Below are 23,085 nucleotides of genomic sequence, written 5' to 3' on the forward strand. Positions count from 1 at the left end.
TGAACATTAGGGTTAAGTTGCAAGTGCATGCATCTAATTAACAAATCGAAATTAGAAATAGACAACAAAATGAAAACTGAATTCATGTTAAGAATGAGAACACAATCCGGCGAGATCACACACAAAACCTTATCAGTGCATGCACATTGCAAATGGATGAATGCAATTCAAAACGATGAATTTATATTTAACTAATATGCTAAACAAGCCCAAATATGATCTATATATAGGAAGCAAGCAATGCTAGGCGTTTGTGCAATGTAGGTCAATGTTATGAAGTACAAAGTTTGGCGTCATAGAAAAAGCCATGAACTCTTGGTTGTGGAACAACTTTGAGTTCATTGCAGCAGAATTCATATATCATCACCATGTTGTCTGTGTTTCTTAGATTTATGCTTATTAATTAATTAATGTTCAAGTTCAGAATTTGATCCCATATGAATTTCAGGTAATTCTAATGCATGGCCATGGAATCATTTCACTGCTACTGGAAACACTGCATGTCAAAGATTTTGGTTTTCAAGGAGGTAAGAAGTGAACTGACATGGCAAGGTTTTTATTGGGCAAGAGTGCCATAGCGTTCAACAAATTCAATCTGATTGATTCATAGAGTGCAAATATCATAAATGTTTCAATATGATGATTTTCTCCAGCTTCTGAACAAGTTATGCCCTTTATGCTCATGTTCTGCTTAAGATGAAATATTTGTATATAAAGAGTCAATGCATTAAATGTTTGTTTATTGTTCACAACAAATGTTGAAGTATGATATCGCTCTTAAGTTTCTGAACAATCCTTTTTTTAATTTCTTTATGATCATGTTCTGACTCCGATAAAAACTAAGCCGGAATTTGATTGCATGTGCAAGGTCAAATGAACTTTTCCATTTCATTTTTTTTCCTTTCATGGTGTAACCAGTTTCTTGAGGATCAAAAGAGACTCAAAATCCACCTCGCTCATAAATTGAGCACATTAACTCTAGTCTCTAGTACTTGTACATGATTGATTGCAGTTATACGGAGATTTTGAGAGTACCGTCTAAGTCATAAACCAAATTGAGCAGGGGAAAAATATGTCTGAATTGAATTGACAAAGAACGACAGCATGTAAAAATGTTGAAATTGAATCTATTAAAAGTAACAACATGCAATGTCTGAATTAAATCCATAAAAAGTAACAGCATTTACAGTTGAATCCAAAGACAACAGCATGCAATGTCCAAATTAAATCTACAAAGAGTAAAAGTTTATGCAATATTGTGTAATTGAATCCATAAAGGGAAACAGCTTTTACCTTATGAATTGAATCCACAATAGTTAACAACATGCAATATCTGAATTGAATTGACAAAGAGTAACAACATGCAATGTATGGATTGAGTTGAATAAACCAAAGAATAAAAAATAAAAATAAAAATAAAAATAACAACAAGAGATATCATAATTGAATCCACAAAAGAGTAACAACATCATGCACAGGATTTCCACATAGCTATTATTTGAAAAAACACCACAGTACAAAATCAACATTATAAACTAAAAAAGCACCTAAATTTCAGCCTTTTCATAGAGATATAAATAAGAAAGCAAGATAAACAGCTGAAACATAGAGCTAAAGCTAAGCTAGAGAAGTATAAATTACCAATAGATAGAGAGGAGGAGGAAGAGGAGGTCAGTCATTGGCGGTGGCGAGTTGGAGGTCAAGAAGCTCATCCTCAGGGATAGTGCGAATGTGGCAGTCTGAGCGGGGATAAGAGACACAGAGTAGGGCATAGCCACGCTCCACAACGTCATCGCTGAGCATGCCCTCACTTTGATCGACGGAGCCGCTAAGCAAGCGAGCAGGGCAGGTCATGCAAACCCCGAGCTTGCAGTCATGGGGCACATTCAGGCCCTCGTCCAGAACACGCCCAAGGATCGTCTCGTCCTCCTCCACCTCCAACGTCCGAGTCGCGCCCTCGTGCTCCAAGGTGACCTTATAGGCGGAGATCTGATGGATCCGCGGCGGCCGACGGCGGGGAAGACGGAGAAGGGGATGGAGATTTGGTGGGATTGGAAAGGGTTTGGAGGAGAAGGTTGTGGGGAAGGGGCGGAGGGTGGCGAGGCTGGTCGCCATTGTTTGTGCGGTTGGAGCGAAATAGAAGAAGATAAGGGGTTGTGTTTTTTTGGGATGTTGGGGTTGGACCTCTTTTGGGAAAATTATTATTTTTATTATTATTATTATTATTATTATTATTATTATTATTATTATTTTTTGATAAAAATTATTTGATTTTTCACTCAAGTTGTGAAACTGGATTTTAGCGTTTAAACATTTGTAAAATCATATTATTATATATATAACTTGTAAAATAATAACCAAATAGTTTTGAGTTTTTTACTCTGGATACAATGTATAATGTTCACCAAATTACATATATACCTCCATAAAAATAAATATCATATATGCCTCTTAAAGTTTGATTATGTTTTTTTATATACATAAAATACAAAAATTAGGTTAATTTTTAAATTTTGGTTGTTAAAATACACCTCTTTTTAACAAGGTCGAAAGAAAAAGATCCCGCCCTTGTTAATAAGTTCAATCTTTTCAATCCAATGTTTTTTTATTATAGATAATACATCATGTATAAAGATAGAGTAAGGATGGTTATATTTATAAAATCTTTAGTATACTTTAATAGTGCATGTTGGTAGAGATGTGTATATGCAAACAAATAGAATTTTAACAGTAGACATAGTATTTGGTTTTATTAAAAGAATTTGGGTTTATTAAAAGATGCAAACATAAAATTATTTGAATTTTCATGAGTATATAAAAAAAAACTCTAACTTTTATTAAAATAAGAAAGAGATTAGACAAACGGGTATTAAAAAAAACTTTTAATATTTAATAAAATAAGAAGAAGAAAAAACTCTTAACATTTATTAAAATAAGAAAGAGACCTGATAATGTTAAAATAAGAAAGAGACCAGCAAACCTGGTTACTGTTAATGCAGTTATTAGTGTGGTATTAAAAAGAATTGTTATTATTTTTTAATAATAAAAAATGCTTCATATGTGCTCGATTTGATTTGCCATCAAAGCATGTTATTCTACTTCTTTGAAAAAAACATATATTTTCCTCTGAACAAAATCTACAACAAGAATAAACTCATGATATTATAATTTATGTTTCTTTTATTAAACTAATTAGAGATGTTAAATAGATATCAATTTAATTTAGTTCTTTTTTATTATAACCATTCTTTTCAATATAAAAACATATATTTTATATCCCCATCTATTTTCGAGCCTGTATATAGTTAATAGGTTTCCTCTAATATATCATCACTTTTAATCCTATTATAGTTTTTTGTAACTTTACCAATCAAGTTTGATATGAATAAAAAATACTCACACTTGATTTATATTAGTTTATCATACCCTCCATCATAGATGAAATGCAAAAGCTTCATAGTAGTCATCCCAAACACATGATATTTTCAGCAGGGTTGGATGTATATACCTGTTCATCCTTTGTGCAAGGATAGGCATGGATGAAGATATGAAACAATAAAAGTATTAGAGTTTTTTTTTTTAATTAATTGGTTTACTGTAATATCATGGTTTTTCAGTGTAAGATATATAAAAAAGAAAAAAAATGGATATTTTGAAACTGAAAACCCAGTAGCTAATGTAAATCCTCTTTATTTCTAAGTGCCATATGAGCTATTTTCCTTCATTAACCAAGTTTTAAAAAAAAAGTATTTCAATGTTAACTCATGTTGTAACGCATGAGAAACACAAAGGAAGTTAAATTATTTCTTAGGCATATATTATATAATCTACAGCTTTTTCAATGTAGTAATTCATGCATAAACTTCTATGAATGTGATAGTTACAAGTTTAATAAAGCCTACTGCTTTCAGCATTCAATAACATGACTAATAATTTTTGCACAAAGATCCTAATCCTCTATAGCATCCATGCAAAGCATTGCCACATTGCATATGATAACAATGTATGCCGATTGGTGAATGACAAAAATATATAGCTCCAGTTTTAATGTAAGATAATGAAAAGGGGCATTTTCATAGCATGGAAACAGAGCTGTCAGAGAACATTTCCTACTTGAAGGAAATCATAATACTTGCAAATTCATACAAGAGGAGGTTGCTAAGCTGATAATAAGAAGAAACTCAAGATGGATTATCCACAACATTGCTCATATGTACTGCAAAACACATGAAGATATACCTTTTTAAGCATTCCAAGTACCATGCATTGTTTGCTTATTTATGTACAATTCTTCCACGACATATGGTTCTTCAAGATCCTCGTTCCTTAGGGTCCACCCGACTTGAAACTTCCAAACCATTGCCTGCTCACGGCAAATATATAGTTTACATCAGAATTCACTTTGATCTTTCAACATGAGAGAAGGGCGGGGTAGCCTTACCTAGGAAAGAAGAGCTACAATCAAGGAGGTGATTCTAGAGATAGTGAAGCGTCTGTTATTAATATTATGAGATTATTTTACATGTTAATTGGTCCTATTACAGATGCCACACTTCTCTTCATGAAAATGGTAAATGATACAGACAGTTACAAAAAAACAGCATACAAGAAAATATGTAAACCTAAGAAAGGATGTATACTTTGGAAAAAGAAAACCAACATAAGCCACGCGCATTACAACTTGAACACAAGACTTCACACAGATAGACAAAAAGAAATAAAAGCTCTATGAGGCCCTTTACCCAGAGCTTGTTATACAGAACAAGGCCACAGCAAAGGCAAATAAAGTAAAATTCCCTAGATACATGCAAAAATGTCAAATTTCCTCATCTCTAGTAACCTGGCTGCCGATGAGAAACTAATGAGCTTATAGTATTTTCTTAAGAAATTCAATTCACTACAGACTTGTTCAGACTTTAAGATCAATTCAATTCATTAATTCATCAAACTCCATCTCCATTTCCTCTAAAAATAGCATACAGAGCACAATAAAATTCCAATAACTAAATTGTATTCATGAAAGCATCTGAAGGTTTAGCGGAAGAAAGAGAAAAAATTTCAAAGCTGATTTACCATCAGGATCGAAGAAGAAGACCTGCTTGGTCTTCCCATCTGGCTGTGTCTTCTCAAAAGTCTCAATCCCTTTCTCCTGAAAACCCCAAAAAAAATCCTCATAAACATTCACTGTGAAGCATGAGAGGGGAGGTGGGTATATCAGTCAGTACCTTGAGAGCTTGGACAAAGGAATCAAAGTTGGAAACAGAGAGGCAGACATGGTGAGCACGCGGGAGGGCCTTCGGATCGCGAACAAACGGCTCCGACCTCGATCCGGAGAGGGGATTACGCTCGATGAGATGAAGGGTGAAGGAAGGGGGGAGAGAGAGCCAGACGACCTCGAATCCACCAAAATTGGGGGTTTGGACCCTCTGGAACCCTAGGACCTGAAAAGGAAGTTAGTTAGTGATATTGATGTGAAGAGGAACAAAAGATGGAAACAGTACCTCTTCGTAGAAGGCGGCGAGGCGCTTCACGTCGGGGGTCTCTCTGGCGATGTGGTTTAAGAGGACGCCTTCGGCCAACGCCATGATTGCGGTGAAGGAGAGCTCGGTGAGGACGACGATGGCTCGTTGCGGACGCTGCTTTGTCCGATGATGTGTGTTGTTGCTATAATTTAATCCCACGCATAATTTTGAATAGAATATATCCGTTGAATTTACCAAAAAAACCCCCACTTTATAAGAAATTGCACCAGGTCTTCTTTGGATTACAATTATTATTATATTATTATTATTGATTATATATAATTGGTTAAATGAAGCCAAGTCCTCAAGCTCTATTCATCTCAAGCTTGAAAATGAAATCAAATCACCTGGTCATCCCAAGTTATTAAATAACAGACAACCAAACAGAGTAAATGAAATAGGAATAAAACCAAAAGAAGGCTTATGATAAACGCATGAGTAATAAAATTATTGATCATATTAACCCAGTTGTCAACAATTAATATCTATTAATCATTCTGGAGACAATTTTGAGAATAACTAAGGATAAAAGTGTTTTTTTTTTTACTTTTCCTCCAATACAACCTTAGTTATTCCAGTCAGATAAATCGCAATAATCTGAATCTGGATACTCAGATCAGATGAAGCCCTGCAGATTGTCAAATAGAATATGCTTCTGACAAATCAATACGAGAAGATGGAACTAATGAACATCACTTTAAAAAGAAGAGAATCAAAAACAAATTATTTTTCTTGTGTTTGGTTTATGACTAGCTAAACAAATTAGCATGTGAAGTTTATAGCAACAACTTCACCCCAACTTCATAATGAATGAAGACAAACTCCCAACAATTAAATTATCAGTTTCATGTTGGAGCTCGTTTATAGTGAAAATTGTAATAAATACAAGCACAACATTTAACTTTAGAATGACAAAATGATAAAAACAAAACTTGAAAATGAATAGATTATTACGAAGTATAAGCATGTGGAAAATCCGAAAATGTGAACTAAGTTGCATATCATATTTAGAAACTCACCGCCACCGGAAGAGCTAATGAACCAATCAAACAAGAGGTAATGGCACCATCTCCTGCTTGTTCTGACTTGTATTGGGACAACTCTAAGAAATCCATAATGTTGAGCCTTGACTTGAAATCAGAAGAATTATTACATTACTCCTTAGTTGAATGACCATAAAATCTGAAGGGATAAATTGGATTTCATCTAAAAGATTAATTTAAGGCGATGAAGGAGGAGAAACAGTAATAAATGTTGCAGAAGAATGAAATCCAATAGCTTTGCTGGACTAGAAGTGAAGCCTGCTATTAACTGGAGCAAAACAGAAGAACAGAACTGATGCAATGACTAGAAGATACCTTATCTTTCCATCCAGTACAATGCCATGTATAATGTTATGCTAAAATCAAGAGCAAACAATTACAAGCTAAATAATCTTGAAAATCCAGTAAGCATTTATGTGCCAAACAATACAGACATTTATACATTAAAAGGAAATACACCCAACAAAATAAGCCTCAGATTATCATTGAAAACAAGCAATTTGTTCAACCATAATAATCATTTAAAATTAGAAAATTGCTCAAGATGCGCTTTTCAGCATTTTCAAAATGCCAGTTGACCTGTGACAAATATCAGGTGAATCCAAGATCTATACCTAATCAAGTTTGGAGATACCCAAAATGTCCACTAATCCTACCTTTACAACATCAAACTAAACAAATTATGTTGCTCAGATTTTCCACAAGTTTATGGAACCATTATTAGTAAAGTCAAGTTTAAATATGATACAGAATGCATGAAGTGATAGCAGAAAAGGCTAAAACAAGTTAATTAGATAAGGGAAGCTAGTTTTCTTGAATTATACAAAGCCCCAGTAAAGAAAACCAAACCATTTACTACATATACCCACTCACAAGCATGCTCATGTAGAAACAGGTTACAGTCTCAACAAAGATTGTTATAGACCACGTTCTAGAAATTAAAAATCTGGTGCCATAATTTCCATGGAAGAAGAATTATAGCAATAACCATTATAGATCAAGTTAAGTAGGTGGTCAAAAAAACTATATAAAACCATCAAAAAAGAATGCTCAATGTCTGCAGGGAACTCACTGAACAAGGTTTCCAGTCTTGATTTTTGCACAAAACTAAAAACACCGGGATGGTCTTAACTCTTAAGCTCCAGGACCTACACCTTCTTCAGGGACAGTAGATTTCTCGGCCGTAGCCGCAGAAGTATTGTCATCCGGTTGTACTGAACCAGCCGAATCCTTTTGCTTAGCAAGTGACTCCTGCTCTGATTCCTGGCCCGGGAACACTTCCAATTGCAAAGAAGGAGCCATATTATTTACATGCAGCCAGGTCAGTTCCCACAAACTATCTCCACCAATAGTGCTCCTCTTTGCAAGCACCCCTTTTGTTTTCATCACAAGCAATGTGTTCTTTAGGAGTTCTGGGATCAATTCTTGGAGTTTTTCACTCCTCTTACCCCTAACCTTGGCCTTCATGAACTTCTCCATACGACTAAGAACCCCTAGCCACAGCTTACAGAAACTACTTAGTGCTGATAACTCCTGCAGCCACTGCAAGAAAACTTTAGACAATAATTTCATGGAAAGCAACAGAGTACCCTCCATGTTTCTGTAATCCTTCTGCGAGTGATTCTGAGCAGTCTCCAGCAAATCATCCATTAATGGAAATATCACAAGATCAAAGGCTTGTAACCATGACATAGTTGAGAGACAAAGCCCTTCAAGTCCTACCAGGCATCTCTGCAGTGATGAAAGTGCATGATTTCTCACCTCCTCTCTCTGATCCAGACATACCTTCCTCAATGCTTGCACCAATCTCAACCACATCTCCCTAATTCCTTCTGAAATCTTCTCTGCCTCTTCACCTGCATCCCTGGTTTCACGGGACCAGCGTGCAAGACTTGTTACTGACTCAGTCATCAGATCCAATGCACGAACAGACCTATCTGTCAACCCCACCCGAGATTCAGCAAACTGCCGCGAGGCTTCCACACATAGAATATAGTTGGCAGGTGATAAGTGCGCCCCTTCAGACATTATGAATACTAATGCCTCAAAACCAACTTCAGATGCTTCAGGGTGCCGAGCTGTGATGGACAATAAAGAAGTTATGGTTCGCCAACCCATCTGGGATTTTATGTGAGTAGCATTTGCCTTCACCAATCGTGTGACTTCCTGTGTGATGTTCTCACAATAAGCATCAGCGACACGGGCATCTAGCTTCAAAACCAATTGAAGTGACCTCAAAAGCTCATCTGCAAGGTTCTCTTTGTAGGGTAGCAACCTCTGACAAATCCGGAGGAGACCAAACACTGCCTTTTCAACAAGAGCACAAGGCATGACAGTGGACTGAACGATATTTGCTATATGCTCGTAAACACCCTTCCAAAGGAGCACAATTCGATCTCGGTTGTTTAGGGTGATTGCAATAAGCAGCTCTAAGCAGAAAACTGCTGTGTCTTCATCATCAGGGGAATTTGTGACTTTTTGGGGTCGGCCTGCAGCCCAAATGAGAGCCCTGGCCAGCTGCAACAAGGAATCAGCCTGTAGAAACTTACTTTCTGTGAAAATGCTGTCAATGTGGCACTTCTGAATAGTTTGAAGAGTTCTCTGGTGGGCGGCAAGTTGTTGTTCAGTTGGTTGTGACCTTGGCTCCTCCGTGTCCAGTGATAAGAGCTGACTAAATCTCCCCATCAGTCCAGAGGATCTTCGAGGGGTACCCATTGCTGGAATATGAGACGTGGAGAGAGAGTTTGGAACAGGCTTCCCATGGACTGGATCAGAGGCGACTTCAGAATCGTCAGCAGCATCACTAGCAACTCGAGCAGGAAGAAGGCCTAGTTTGTGCAGCCTTAGGATGCAATCAAGCACATTTCTCCACCCAGTGCGTATAAAATCTCCATACCTGTTTGCAATATTAAAAACAGTCTCAGTTGCCAACCTAGCTTTCATGTCATCCCCAAAGGCTGTAACTGGTTCCTCAACCAGAGATGTGCTCAAAAGGGTTGTGAATTTACAAAGTGACACAACCAGATCATCAAGCACATCTTCCAGATGATGGTACGCCGATATCTTGGCCACAGCCAAGAAGCCATCCACACATGTCAGGAAAACCTCCTCTTGTTCAGCATAATCAAACACAACTGAAATGGCTGCAATAGTGGGCCCTGACATGATTGCAAACATGTCATGATCAAGAAAAGGGCGTGAATCACATATTATGTATTTAGATGTCTTCTTTGATTTCCTCATCAGGTCAATCCATCGGCTGGGAGACATCTCAGGGAAACCAATGCCTTGGTCAGGGATGGTCCTTATCTCATTTCTACAGATTGAATGGTAGAGTTCTGACAGAAACTCCCTTGGGAGATCACTCCCATCATTGATAAGGCGGTTGTTTCGAATAAAGTCCTCTTCGGTCATCTTCTTCTTCACCTGTACATTATGCTGATCTGTGTTGAGCATTATGAGGGAATATGACAGCAGTAGTGCCGCATCCTTGTTGGCAAGGATCTGTGGTGATTGTTCATAATATCGTTCTGAGAAAGCTTCAAGCACCCTCTGTATCTTCTGCGACTCACCTGGAAGCCTGAAGGTCTCGAGGAAAAGCCTCAGAGCAGTATCAAGATTCATGTCTTCAAAATCAAATGTACCAGCAAATTCATGAAGCACCTGAACACAAAATTCATCATGATTGCCCAAGAAATCCCCAACAAGGTTTTTATCCAGACCAGCAGTATATCTGAAAAAGCAGGCCACACTCTGAGGGTCTAGTTTTTCAGGCAAGAGATGAGTTCCCTGCAGGAACTCCAACCCTTTCTTTGGATCCCTGTTGAAGTGATCAGCACCAATCATTAATCTCCTCTTGATGTACTTCCTGCGACGAACAAATTTTACCCACTCTTCAGGATCAGAGTAATCCTCACACTTCACAGTCCAGAATGGGGTATATTCAGCTAGCTCCAATGGTGCTTGCTCTGTTCGTGGTGGTGCAGTGCCTATTCTATCAGCCATCCCCTGAATCACTGCAATTAAACCATCTAATGCTAGAACATGCATAGATGACAGAGGGCAGTTCACTGGAAATGCGCTCTTCGACAAAAGGTTAGCAAGATCTTCAAACACATTGCTGCAGGTTATGTCACAGTCCAAATTCGCATACATCTCTGGCATAAATGTCTTCTGCCTGCAGAAATCCACTAGAGCCTCCATAGCAACCTCTTGCTGATGGTAACTAGCTCCATACCGACTCTGGGCAAGCCTTAATATCACACAAGAGAAGAATGCCTCCAGCTGCAGCTTCAGCTCTGTGCGCAAATGGTGGTAAAGATTGAGAACAATACTGCACACCATTGACAAAATTAGAGGGCTCATAGAGAGGCCAAACTGCATTAAATTTCGGAATAATTCATCCTGTATCAAACTAAGCAGCTTTGGGTGTTTGCGTATTGAAGGCCCTCCCAATTCAACTGCTGAATTGATCAACCCAAGGGCAAAAAGTGGCACATCTTCATCTAAGGCTATCGGGTTCATCCTCGGGCTCATCTCCATATGCTCAACAATGTTGAGCAAAGAACACAAGAAGTGGAAAATCTCCACCATGCAGGGGATTCCATACGGCTCCATCATCACCCTCATGCCATTGGGAGTTTCCACCTCTAATACTCCATCATCACCAGAGTTCCCTAAAGACCCAACATTTCCATTTCCATTTTCTGCATGATTAACCCCAAAAGATTGGTCCTTGTCGACAGCACCCATCTGTAATGATAAAAAAAAAACCCTCCATTTTCAAGCTAATAATGGAAACAATATATAAATTCTTTAAATTTAAAATTAAAAAAAAAAAAGAGTATTACCTCCCCGTTGAGCAATGCTGGTTGATCAGTGCTCTCGGCAACATATGGAAGCAGCGAGAAGATGCATCGCACGAGCTCATGCATGGTGTGCCGTGAGACACGCTGAAGGAGCTCACCCTTGGTCCCAGCTTGGTGGACAACTCTGAAGCACGTATTGACAACAGTACACACATGTTGGTTACTGAGTGAGATGGCCACTGGGCTGCGCATGGCAGCAAGAAGCACCTGCAGGATCTTCATCAGCACGGCCTCCTCCGACGCCGGGTCAGTGACCTCAAACCGACAACTAGTAACAGCATCCACGACCCCACGGATCGCGTCGCCATCCCCAGGCCTGAGCGCACCATCAAGCGTAAGGATCTTATACACAGCCGAGAGCGCAACGCCGGTTATCGGCGCACCAGTCTCATCCGACCGGACAACATCAAGAAAGGGCCGGAGGTACGCAGCGGGATCCAGAAAGTGAGCAGGATCACGAGAGAAGAGCTGACCACGAAGTGATTTGAGAGACTGAACCAGGGGGTGATCAAGATGATCATCTGCGGCCGAAGGGAGGTAGCGAGCCGCACCGGAGCCAGCCCCACCCCAGCGGACGTTGCGACGCATCACCGCCAGTACGGCCGCCACCTCAGCGTTGATAACACACGCTAGAGAAGCCCGAGAAGGGCCCGACGACGCCGAGGCGTCAGGGGAGTCCGGCGACTCCTCCTCGATGGGGTTTATGCCTGAATTCTGGAGCCGAGAACGGCCCATGGTTGGGGATTTGGGGTTTTAGGGCTAGGATTTGCAGAGGAAACAGGGATCTAAACAAGTGGGATCTCCGAGAGCCGAGATCGCCAGATCTACGGAGAAGGAGAAGGCCTAGAGAGAGATGGGTAGAAGGAAGAGAAGAGGAGTACCAGAGAGGAGGGATCGCAACGCCATTGGAGATCGAGGGAGAGATCTCGGGGCCGGAGCTCCTCCGATTCTTCGAAGCCCTTCTCCGCTGCTTGCTTTATTCGCTTCTCTTTTCCTCTGCGGAGTTGAAGAGGGATTCGTCATTGGTTACCTTTTTTTTATATTTATTTATTTATTTATTTTTCTTGTTATGATTGCTTTGCGATTCGGAAATCTTGATCTCGGAGCTGATTCAACGGATGATTAGGCGTTTTAGTTTTGCAACTGAATGACTAGTACCTTAAATAATTCTTATTTTGACTTTTCAAGGTCTTTTCTGCAAATTCTTTTTTTTTATATAAAAATCAATTTAATTCTATGCCGCGTTATTTTAAATACTTCATTAATTATTTTTGTGTGAATAGTGTTTGCATTAGTTCGTATGTATAAATAGGATTTAGAAATTTTAGATTTATATATAAAAAATTTAATTTCTGACTTTTTTTTTTGGTTATTTATTGTTATACCTGGTGGAAATTTTTCATTTTTCTGAAATGAGTGGGTGATGTAGAACTAAAATGATAATTTGATGTTATATGAATTCAACTAAAACTTTGAAATTTTGGATCATATTACTTATTTATTTATTGTTTATTATGTTTTTTTCTTGTTTTGTTTTTTTTAGTGTTTGTATTTAAAAATGGTAAAACTGAGGGAATAAAAAAATGATGATGATCAAAATTATTTTTTTGAAAAAAACATAAAAAAATGATTTTATCATAGACAATGGAGAAGAAAATTAAATAAGAACAAAAGGTTAATAATGTGTTTTTAGAAATAATAAAATGGATAAAACAAGGAAGCAAAAAAATACATCAATGCCTTTTTATCATTTTTGTATTCGTTCTTTTTTGAAAAAGGTTGTATTCGTTCTTTATCAATCTTCTTTTCCATGTTTCACTTTTATTTAAAGATATATTTTCATAAATAAATAAATAAATATTTTTTTAAAGTGAAAAATGTAAGCTGGCTAACTTTGATCAAGTTGAGGTCCATTCGAGCTCAATTAAAATCATTTGAACTCAAAATTAGCTTCTATATTAATATATTTAATATATATGAAATTTTTTGTTTTTTTCATATAGAAGACAAAGTTTCTGCGTTTAATAAAAGTTAGAAATATATATTAGTATAATCCGTATGGAGTATAATCACAGGCTTTAACAAACACTATATCTTTCACATTATGTGGAGCTGGGATTTGATCTTTCGATTCTCTCCAAAAACAACACCGACGAGATAAGTTGAGTTTTTTTAAAAAAAATATATAATTATTAAATTAAATTAAATTATATGTTTCAGCAAGTTTTAAATAAAAAAAAAATAACTAACTGATTATAAAAAAAAATAATATTTGGATTTTTTTACTCAAAATTTATTATATATATATATATATGAATAGAAGCACAAATTGGAGCGAATAGAATGCTCAGGCTCGCGGCGAGAAGGCTCCCCGCTCTGGCCCGAAGGGCCGTCTCCGGCTCGTCGGAGTTCCATCCCCTCTCGTTGCGCCGGAGCCATGCCTCCGACTCGGAGGGTCTTCTCCCTCCCCTCTACAATAACCTCGTGGGATTTCTTCTTCTTCTCCGCTAGGGCTTTTGGACTTCTCCTCCTTTCTGATGTCTATTAAGATGATATAATGCGTTTTCATTGCAGGATTTGAGATGGAGAACGGGTTTGGGGAGTGGTTTCTTGCGTCGATTCTCTTCAGTCAATCATAGAGGTGGTGAATTGTTTCATCATGCTTGCTTTGTTTTGTTCTTTTATGCTTTTAGTGATCTGGAACATATGGTGTGATTAGTATACTGCGTCTGTAGGAAAGAATTTTGGATTTCAATGGTTAAGCTCCAAAGTAGAGGAATCTCATCTTTGGAGATCAGCACATGGTTTAGCTAGTTGGGTATAGCTTAATTATAAAGGTCATAGTGGGAGGCTTCTTCATCTGGAGTTCACGAATTGTGTTAATGAGAAATCCAGACATTTTTAAACTTGCATATGCCCCTTCTGGTGCTCTGGCCAATTAAGTACAAAGCTACATTTTTAAATTCATGTCTACTTCATAAGGTTGCACTGTATTTGGATTGCAATAGAAGATGTTGATGGCTGAGGAGATAACAAATTGGTCAATTTGGGGAAGAGACAGATGCCATAGGTGTTAGGGACTAAACAATGTGGCAAATTGCTGCTGTGTAAAGATTCAAAGTTTTCACCTTTGCTATTTTCCTCTAGTGGAACTTTAGAATAGCAACAAATAAGATGAAACCAGACATCATGTATGGTTCAATGCCGAATGAGGGTTTTTTCAATTTCTGTGGGTTTTTTTTTTTCAAATAAACTTTTGTTCTGGTTTTGGTTTGGATATGGTATTATTATCAAAACAGTTTCATTTCCATGGATTATAAAATTCAACTGAAAACATAGGTTTGTAAGTTACTGATGAATGCTACACTGATATTGGATGCACTAAATCATATTTGTGGTCATATTTCACTTGAATCCAGTTGCATATGTTCTGTGCGCAACATCAACTTTATGCCATAAGAGCCTCAAATGTTTGATTTGAAACCCCATTAAACTTGATACTTGATAGCAATTTGTGTATGCCAACTTCAATTTTACCTGGAATTATTTCTTCCTTGTAAGGTGCTCAAATGGTATCAAATGCGGAATGTTGATTGCCATTGTTATGAATTCTATGGACTTCTTAAGCAAGTAGAACCTTAAAAGGAAGAAACAGAATGTGCATAGAACATATGGCTTAGTAAGTCAGTGACTGCAATTTGTTTGTTAAATAGCAAGTTCTCCATTCTATATAGTGCGTGCATAATATGGACTTCTTGATAATGAATGCATCCAACCACTTTGGAAGTTTGAAGAAATCCATGAAATGAATAGCTAGGGATGAGAGCACTGAATTAGTGAGTAGTAGTCTTCCTCGAAATGGAGACTTTAGTGCTTGGTAGGAGCTGAGCATATGCTAGAATCACGCGCAACAAAGTGGTCGAGGGGCAGGGAGGGAGCTGCTAGGGATGTTTGTGTTTGATTTTCGATAATGGGAATAGAATCCATTCTTTGCCTTGATTGACAACAAAGGGAATAGGCTGGAATAGAGCGGGGATCGTAATCAGGGTTTTGTCAGTAATAAAAAAAAAAACCAGGGTCCCTTCATACTCATTTATTTACAACATTAATTCAGAATCCCTTCGCTTTGCGCCAGATTAATTTCCTATGCACATTCTGTTTCTTCCTTCCATGGTTCTACTTGCTTAAGAAGTCCTAGAATTCATAACAATGGCAATCTGCATTCCGTATTTGATACGTTCTACTTGCTCAAGAAGTCCATTGAATTCATAACAATGGCAATCTGCATTCCTTATTTGATACAAATACGGAATGCAGATTGCCATTGTTATGAATTCAATGGACTTCTTAAGCAAGTAGAATCTTAGAAGGAAGAAACAGAATGTGCATAGAAAATTTGGCCTTAGTAAGTCAGTGATTGCAATTTGTTTGTTAAGTAACAAGTTCTCCATTCCATATAGTGCGTGCATAATATGGACTTCTTGATAATGAATGCATCTTGGCTTCTTTAGTTGTGAGAAATCACTAGAGATTTATTGGGGAGCATTAGATATATGTGTGGTTTGTGATATCTATGCCACAAATTCTTTCTTTTTTCAATCTTTTGAAAAAGTAAAAGAAGGTATTTTGGGTGACCTAGTTCCAGGGCATTTGTACACTATTATTGCTTTTTCTCCAAAAGATTTTGTTGGTTGCTATGTTAGTACCAATAGAAGACAAACAATCCACTGATTCAGGGCACTTGGAGTCAGATGTTATTCTGTAGTTGGTTAGACTGAGTAAATATTGGTCCTTTGTATTATTTGATAGAGTCATGCCTGAAATGTTTCATGATTGGTGGCGTCTGAAAATGCTGTTGCTATACATTTCTATTCTGTCACTATCTGAAAGAAAAATGTCTCCTTATTATTACTTGGATCAAGTCAGTTATGCATTTGAGGTATTTATGATAATCTTTAATGACTTGTTTTAGTTTTATGCACTCAACAGATGATATTGACGAGGCTGCACTTGAGGAAGAAGCTGAAAAGAAAATGGGATGGTTGTTGAAACTCATCTTTATAGCCACTGGATCACTTGTGGCTTTTCAGTTCTTTCCTTACATGGGTAAGGTAGCCTTCAGACAAATGAATTAATATATCAAAGATCCAGTATTATCTGTTCTATTGTATCTGGATTTGAAGAATTTTTTTAATTTTAATTTTTATGGTTATTAATACTTGGTACTTTTTAGGGGATAATTTGCTGCAACAATCCATCTCACTCCTACTAGTCAAGGATCCATTGTTTAAGAGAATGGGAGCGTCTAGATTAGCCCGTTTTGCAGTTGACGGTAATATGTTGTTCTTTTTCTTCTCCAGTTGGATGTTGTTGGCTTTACTTTTCTTTCTCTTATGATTCTAGGTGATGCACTGTGGTGTATCTGTTTGTATTTGTGTTACGTTTTTTTACTCCTAATTCTCCCGAATCGCTAGTGCTAATTGCTGAGTGATCAATTTAATGAAATTGAGGTAGGCTTGTATTGCTGATATTAAGGCATTCAACTAATATTTAGTGACTTGTCTATCATAATTTGCTAGAATCCCAGGTTGTTGGATAACAATAATTATATGCAAATGATTAGATCAATATAACAATTTTAATGCCATTTGGAGATTCAAGTTTGGTGTTGGACTCTGATATCTCCTTTCCTAGTTTCCGTTTGTGTTTATTTTTATTTATTTATTTAATTTACTTATTATAGATGCCCTATTTTAGTTTTCTGGCTTAGAATGGTTAGAATCCCACCTACCACATAAAGCGCTAGAGCAATAACATTCAATATTTTCACTTGATAATAATTATTTGAATGGTTGTGGTAAAGTTGATTAAATCCTAATGTGGATAAATATTGTAACTTGGAAAGTTTTGGCTTGTTGATAACATTCAATATTTTCACTTTATAATAATTATTTGAATGATTGTGATAAAGTTGCCTAAATCCTAATGTGGATATATATTGTAACTCGGAAAGTTTTGGCTTGTTGATAATAGCAGGCATAAGGATATTCTCTTACTATTTTGAATGGTGTTACACTAGTAGGAATAGGAAAGAGGCTATCTCTCATGCTTGTGATAACAACCTCTAGTAGTTGTTTGTTAGTATAATTTAGAATGCCGTAGGGTTGTCAAAAACCAATTTGGGCTGTTAAGATATCAAGCCTCTCTAAGTTACTTTGAAATTTTGGGAGTGTAGGTGTTAAAAAATCTAATTTAGGTTGTTAAGATATGAATCCATTCTAAGCCAGTTTTGGAATTGTGGTAGGGGTTTCTAAATGGTCGGCTCAAGTTGTTAGAAATCCTGCAGTAAATTTTCCTTGGCCTTCGAGCGTGGAGGGGAATAGTGGTTGAGGTTTAGACATGCATATGATTCTTGTGTGTGTGTGTGTCGTGTGTGTTTTTTTGTCCTTTTTCTTTTTCTTTTTATTCTTCTCAGCAGACCTTTAGAAACTTCCTTGCCTGTTTTTATTTTTTATTTTTATTTTTTTGTCCTCAGTTCACATTGGTAATCATTCATCTTTTAGTTTGTGTTGTGCAATCTTGTCTTTTCCTAAGCATTTGTAAGGAGGGTTGGAAGGGCTATCATTTCCATTGCATCATTCGTTCAGGAGTTTTTGATCTAGTTATTATAAGCTCCTTGTCCCCCAAGAAGTGTTTTTATAATTGGCAATAACAACCAATGATAATGCACTTAAATGGTTCATTACATGTGAAAAATTCAATTGCAGTCTCTTTAAACCATTATTTATATTTAGACAACAATTTACCAATAAAAGCAGCATTTATTCTCATCAATCTTTTTGATAAAAAGATTTAGCTAGAAGAATAGTTTACCATCTTCATTAACAATGAAAGGAAAGAGCCGCTATGTTTTTGCTAATAATAATGACATCACACCCACAATTGGAAATGTTTTCGGATGTACACAATAGGGACCAAGAATTCAAACTAAAGTAAGATAAGGTCAAAAGAAGAAAATGAAAAGTTTGTTGCAAATAAATTCTTTTCAAGAAGAGTGATTATTAGAGTAAGTAATAGTCCCATGTCAATTAATTTGATGAATATAAATTTGAATAAAGAAGCCTGGGCCTGTCATCCTGCATGACATTGGTGTGAATTCATAATTCTGTGTCAGATTTGATGTGAATGCAGAAAACTGAAAAGTAACAATTATTTGATATGTATATATATGAACTTTTGATATACTAGTCATGACTAGCCAGGGATTCTGTCTTACCTTAAAAATGAAGCTGTGAGCTATAAAATTTGCATTCTCCTTTGTCAATTTCACAGAGGATTTATATGTGACAATCTTTATAACTTGGAAGAATCATGCCAATGTGATGTATTTAGTTTATTGTTTTACTGAGGGCAGGCCAAATATTTCAGTTCAAGGCTTTCACTTTGTTAATATTTAGATCAAAATCTAAAGCTTCTTCCTGAAATTGTGTTGTAATTTGCTGGTTTTTCTGTAATGCACAATCTTATGCCACTAATATTTGTTTTAAACATTTAGTTCACAATGTTGAATCATTTTGTGACATTCTGTTGTAATTTATGTGTTTTGCCCTTCATTGTGCCACCAACATTTGTGTAGTTACTTTCATTTGCCCCAATTTTTATGGAATCATGTGGCAAGGGTTCCCAAGGCATAATTCTGCTCACAGCAATATTTTAGTGAAATCTGATTAATTTATAATATATATAAGTGTGTGTGTGTGTGTGTGTGTGTGTGTGTGTGTGTGTGTAAAAGGGTATTTTGGTATATTCTAAAATTGTTTATTGAATGCTGATAAATTGGAAGGTGTATAATTGAAGTTTCTTGTTATACCAGAATTTTGGATGCCAATACTGACCTTTAACAAACATGTAGATGAAAGAAGGATGAAAGTAGTGGAGATGGGTGGAGCTCAAAAACTTCTTGACATGTTGGAGGTTGCAAAAGATGACAAAACTCGCAAATATGCACTGAAAGCTCTTGTAGCTCTTTCTCATTCAGGTAAATTCTTCAAAATGAAATTTCTCATGCATTTATCCTTTTATGCACGTATTTTATCAGGATAAATTTTAGAAACCATATCTTGGTTCCTCCTTCACACAGACAATTAAGTGCACATATTGTTTTTTATATGAGTGCAATCCCTGAATCCTATGGTTTCGTGAGTAATTTGTTATTATTATGAGAAGCCTATTGTGCCTAATCATATGGTGTTGGTTGGGGCTAGAGTTTGTTAATTGAATTATAAAACTACCATTTTGCCCTTAGGTGGGGAATATGTAGAAAAAGAACAGATAAAACAAGACAATGAGAAATATGGAAATGTCAGTTATGTGGATGGAGGAAAAAGAGTACAGTGTTTAAAAAATCAGCATGGTGTCGATCAAGTCAAGCCAATAGGAAAGGTATTGTAAACATAGTTGTGGTCATGTAGGTGGAGATGGTTGACATTGAGGCATGGAGATGATGGAGTTGTTGGAGGAGAACATATAATGGAGTTTAACAATTCACAAATTAGATTTGTCTTCTTTGTCCAAATCTGGAGCCAACTTGGCAACACAGCATTTGATGAGTAGCTTGATTGGCGCTGCAAATTACAAAATCATGATTTCACAAACTCGCCATGTTTTTCCACAACAAACTGAAGTATTCAAGACTAGGGGGGATATAATGATGCTGATTCCATTAGATGAGCTGTTAGAAATACTTTCTAATTATTTTCTTTAGCTTTACACTTTCAGAAGAACCAAACTATTTAGTAGTAGCATTTATTGCCACAACAAACAGGTTTAAAATAGGATTGTCTTTTTTTTTGTTTTGTCCATTGAACATTGCAGATGCTGCTGCTGAGGTTTTGCACCAAGCAGGAGCAGTTCCCATTGTTAGTTGCACCCCAGACTCCGTCGAATACTCTGAAATAGGAACTTACAAGTCCAGCCTGCTTAAAAGATTTGAGGATTTGAAACGTGAAGCCAGAGTTAATTAACTCGGCATTCTTCATCGCTGAGTAACTTTAATGAGTGATCTCTTGTGTGTCAAAGATCAAATATGGAAGTCAGGAATAAATTTAATTTTGTTGACGATGGTGATGTTTTCGGTTGTGTTACTTGATGATGATGTTGATGATTTCCAACTCTCCAACCGGGGAAATTTGCTTCACTTGAATCATTTTATTTGTGGCTATAAAAAAATTTCAATATTGATATGAGAGATTAGATTTGGAACAATGCTTTGTGTGTTCATAGTTGTAATGCTAATCTAGGTCCACTGTCTAATCTTGTTTTGATGTGAATTTAGGAGACCATAATTGGTATTAATGCTCAAGATGAACGATTCTAGAGAATTATTTGCATCCTTTAATTCAAACCAGAGAGTGAAATTATGTTCATTTATGTTTTTGGGATTATTAGTTTTTGCTCAACCCAAAATTTTAAGGTATTTTGAAATTAATAAAATTATTTATAATTTTATTAATTATAAATAAGAACTAAGCCAAGATTTTTATTTAATGAGGGTGATTCATAGAATTAACTAATATATTCCAATGCTTAAACGTATTTATTGGAATAAAAACTCAATGGAAAATAATAATGGATTTGTTTTTTTTTAAAAAAAAATTGTGATTAAATATCATAATCTGATTAATAACCTTAACATGGTTAACATATGTGAAGATGTTTGGTATATATATATATATATATATATTTCTGATGCATTTGTAACAAACAAACATGTCTTTTAATGAAGATTCTGCAACTAAAACAATGTTTACAATTAAAGAAAACACATGCCAAACATGTTAACGTGTTAGCTTGGAACTTGTTGGGATTTTTGGATATCCTATCCTCCAATTCAATTATAGACGGTTCTTTAATTTTGAAAATTAAATAGATATCTTGAAACCTTAATATTATTTTTGTAACAAAATTTGGTTAAAATAATTATTCGCAAAGTTAACCTTCTTAATTTTTTTTAATAACTATTTTCAGATAATTAATGTCAATAAATCTCATAAACACAAAACAACAACAACAACAGATATGGATTTAACTCAAAAACAACAACAACAACAACAACACAACAGCAGCAGCAACAGCAACAACAGATATGGATCAAAACTCTAATTAAATTTATTCAAACTCAATACTCTAAATCACTCCATATATAGAAGTCAAATATTAGAGTATATATACATAATAACAATAATTAATAACAACTAAACAAAAAGAAAAAAAAACAAAGAAAGAAAGAAGAAATCAACAAACCTAATTAAGATTAATGAAACCATGCAAAACATGCAATGGTATTATTATTATTATTATTATTATTAATTATTAAGAGAAGAGGCTATAAAATTATTAAACCTTAAAAATTAATTAACTACAAACTACAACGTGGAGGAAGACCTTCTGAAGTTTTTGGAAGGGGTGGTGGACAAGTGATCACCGGACCTCCGGCGAAGCATCTGGCGCATGCCGTCGGCGACGAGGACGGCAGGGTTAGCTCTGAATTTGGTACAGAAAGTGATGTGTTCTTGAAGAGCTTCATCCATGGCATGATGGAGCTGTTGATCTTTTCTTCTACCTGATCTAATGGCTTCATCTCTGACAGCCTCTGAGCACAAACCACACAACCATTTGCCTTCAAAGTTTGCTCTAACTCCTCTTATGTATTCTTGTGTGCAGTCTTCTCTCAATCCACAACACTCACACTGCACTGACTCTACTTCCATATGGACTAATTATTAAAGATATATATATATATATATATATATATAAAACATAAACAGAGGATTAAAGAGAGCTCAAAGGTTTTTCTCCTTTGCTTCCTAACTTTATACACCCAAGGAAAACTATGTATATTTATATCAAGAGAGTTTGAGAGAGAGAGAGAGAATGAGAGAGAGAGAATTATTAATTTTGGTCTGTTGATAATTAAAAAGAGTGAGAAAAAAAGATATGGTTTGTTGAGAGAGGGAGAGAGGGAGAACCAAAGGTTTGCTTTGGTTCCTAACTTCACAGATAGAGAGTATTTGATCCTTAAACCTACCTATCTTCCAAAGTTGTATTTTCGTACCTAACCCATAAATAAAATTTATATATATATATATATATATATATATATATATATATATATATTTTTTTTTTTTTGAGAAAGTAGACAAGTTAGGTCATGGCTCACTGAAATAGATATAGAGTTAATAATTTACGCATTTGTACTTTCACCTGATTAAAAATATGAACACAATTTAGTATTAATAGATTAAGAGATTATTAGTAAAATTTATATAAAGTTAACTATAATATTAAAAAAAAATTCAAAGACATGGTGGAATGGATGGAGGGAGTGGTGATGAATATAAAGGAGATCATCAAAGCAGAAATTGCTCCATGTTCCAAGGAACATTGTTTGTTGGAGGTTGTATCTTGGGTTGGCTTGATTAGTTTTCTCAAAGCATAATATAGAAAACAATGGGCATGAGGTGGGGGAGGTTGAATATATATATATATATATATATATATTGAGAGAGAGGTAAATTAAATTGGGTATTGAGGAAATGGGGCTTCTAATCTATATATATTTATTTATTTATTTATTTATTGTGCTAAACCTAA

At 36.0% G+C, this 23,085-nt stretch overlaps 5 protein-coding genes across 5 annotated transcripts; 1 reads left to right on the forward strand and 4 right to left on the reverse strand.

Moving 5' to 3' along the window:
* Positions 1 to 1,443: 1,443 nt before the first annotated feature.
* On the reverse strand, positions 1,444 to 2,172 carry LOC120266556 (ferredoxin C 1, chloroplastic). Its single transcript, XM_039274196.1, has one exon. The coding sequence runs from the start codon at positions 2,113 to 2,115 to the stop codon at positions 1,672 to 1,674; it is 444 nt and encodes a 147-aa protein (XP_039130130.1). The 5' UTR covers positions 2,116 to 2,172; the 3' UTR covers positions 1,444 to 1,671.
* A 1,844-nt stretch (positions 2,173 to 4,016) lies between these two features.
* On the reverse strand, positions 4,017 to 6,206 carry LOC120267043 (methylmalonyl-CoA epimerase, mitochondrial). The gene is made up of 4 exons (XM_039274720.1): positions 5,502 to 6,206; positions 5,226 to 5,441; positions 5,074 to 5,149; positions 4,017 to 4,363 (listed from the first exon to the last, which is right to left on the reverse strand). Exons 1-4 carry the CDS (start codon positions 5,583 to 5,585, stop codon positions 4,311 to 4,313), a joined length of 429 nt encoding a protein of 142 aa, XP_039130654.1. The 5' UTR covers positions 5,586 to 6,206; the 3' UTR covers positions 4,017 to 4,310.
* A 1,133-nt stretch (positions 6,207 to 7,339) lies between these two features.
* LOC120267042 (ARF guanine-nucleotide exchange factor GNOM) lies at positions 7,340 to 12,446 on the reverse strand. Its single transcript, XM_039274719.1, has 2 exons — positions 11,416 to 12,446; positions 7,340 to 11,317 (listed from the first exon to the last, which is right to left on the reverse strand). Exons 1-2 carry the CDS (start codon positions 12,166 to 12,168, stop codon positions 7,700 to 7,702), a joined length of 4,371 nt encoding a protein of 1,456 aa, XP_039130653.1. The 5' UTR covers positions 12,169 to 12,446; the 3' UTR covers positions 7,340 to 7,699.
* A 1,324-nt stretch (positions 12,447 to 13,770) lies between these two features.
* LOC120266542 lies at positions 13,771 to 20,710 on the forward strand. The gene is made up of 6 exons (XM_039274184.1): positions 13,771 to 13,917; positions 14,008 to 14,074; positions 16,423 to 16,539; positions 16,667 to 16,765; positions 19,346 to 19,471; positions 20,308 to 20,710. The coding sequence occupies exons 1-6, from the start codon at positions 13,777 to 13,779 to the stop codon at positions 20,454 to 20,456; spliced, it is 699 nt and encodes a 232-aa protein (XP_039130118.1). The 5' UTR covers positions 13,771 to 13,776; the 3' UTR covers positions 20,457 to 20,710.
* Positions 20,711 to 21,659: 949 nt separating this feature from the next.
* LOC120267743 lies at positions 21,660 to 22,464 on the reverse strand. Its single transcript, XM_039275422.1, has one exon. It carries the CDS (start codon positions 22,200 to 22,202, stop codon positions 21,858 to 21,860), a length of 345 nt encoding a protein of 114 aa, XP_039131356.1. The 5' UTR covers positions 22,203 to 22,464; the 3' UTR covers positions 21,660 to 21,857.
* Between the last annotated feature and the right edge of the window lie 621 nt (positions 22,465 to 23,085).

The sequence above is a fragment of the Dioscorea cayenensis genome, chromosome 8 (genome assembly GCF_009730915.1).
Source record: "Dioscorea cayenensis subsp. rotundata cultivar TDr96_F1 chromosome 8, TDr96_F1_v2_PseudoChromosome.rev07_lg8_w22 25.fasta, whole genome shotgun sequence".
NCBI classification, from domain to species: Eukaryota; Viridiplantae; Streptophyta; class Magnoliopsida; order Dioscoreales; family Dioscoreaceae; genus Dioscorea; species Dioscorea cayenensis.

Coding starts and splice junctions, on each gene's coding strand:
- LOC120266542 (XM_039274184.1), top strand. CDS start 13,777: ATGCTCAGGCTCGCGGCGAGAAGGCTCCCCGCTCTGGCCCGAAGGGCC. Junction 13,918..14,007: donor CTCCCCTCTACAATAACCTC/GTGGGATTTCTT, acceptor TTTTCATTGCAG/GATTTGAGATGGAGAACGGG. Junction 14,075..16,422: donor CTCTTCAGTCAATCATAGAG/GTGGTGAATTGT, acceptor TGCACTCAACAG/ATGATATTGACGAGGCTGCA.
- LOC120267043 (XM_039274720.1), bottom strand. CDS start 5,585: ATGGCGTTGGCCGAAGGCGTCCTCTTAAACCACATCGCCAGAGAGACC. Junction 5,442..5,501: donor TCGCCGCCTTCTACGAAGAG/GTACTGTTTCCA, acceptor CTTCCTTTTCAG/GTCCTAGGGTTCCAGAGGGT. Junction 4,364..5,073: donor CTTCTTCTTCGATCCTGATG/GTAAATCAGCTT, acceptor TGCCGTGAGCAG/GCAATGGTTTGGAAGTTTCA.
- LOC120267743 (XM_039275422.1), bottom strand. CDS start 22,202: ATGGAAGTAGAGTCAGTGCAGTGTGAGTGTTGTGGATTGAGAGAAGAC.
- LOC120267042 (XM_039274719.1), bottom strand. CDS start 12,168: ATGGGCCGTTCTCGGCTCCAGAATTCAGGCATAAACCCCATCGAGGAG. Junction 11,318..11,415: donor CAGCATTGCTCAACGGGGAG/GTAATACTCTTT, acceptor TTATCATTACAG/ATGGGTGCTGTCGACAAGGA.
- LOC120266556 (XM_039274196.1), bottom strand. CDS start 2,115: ATGGCGACCAGCCTCGCCACCCTCCGCCCCTTCCCCACAACCTTCTCC.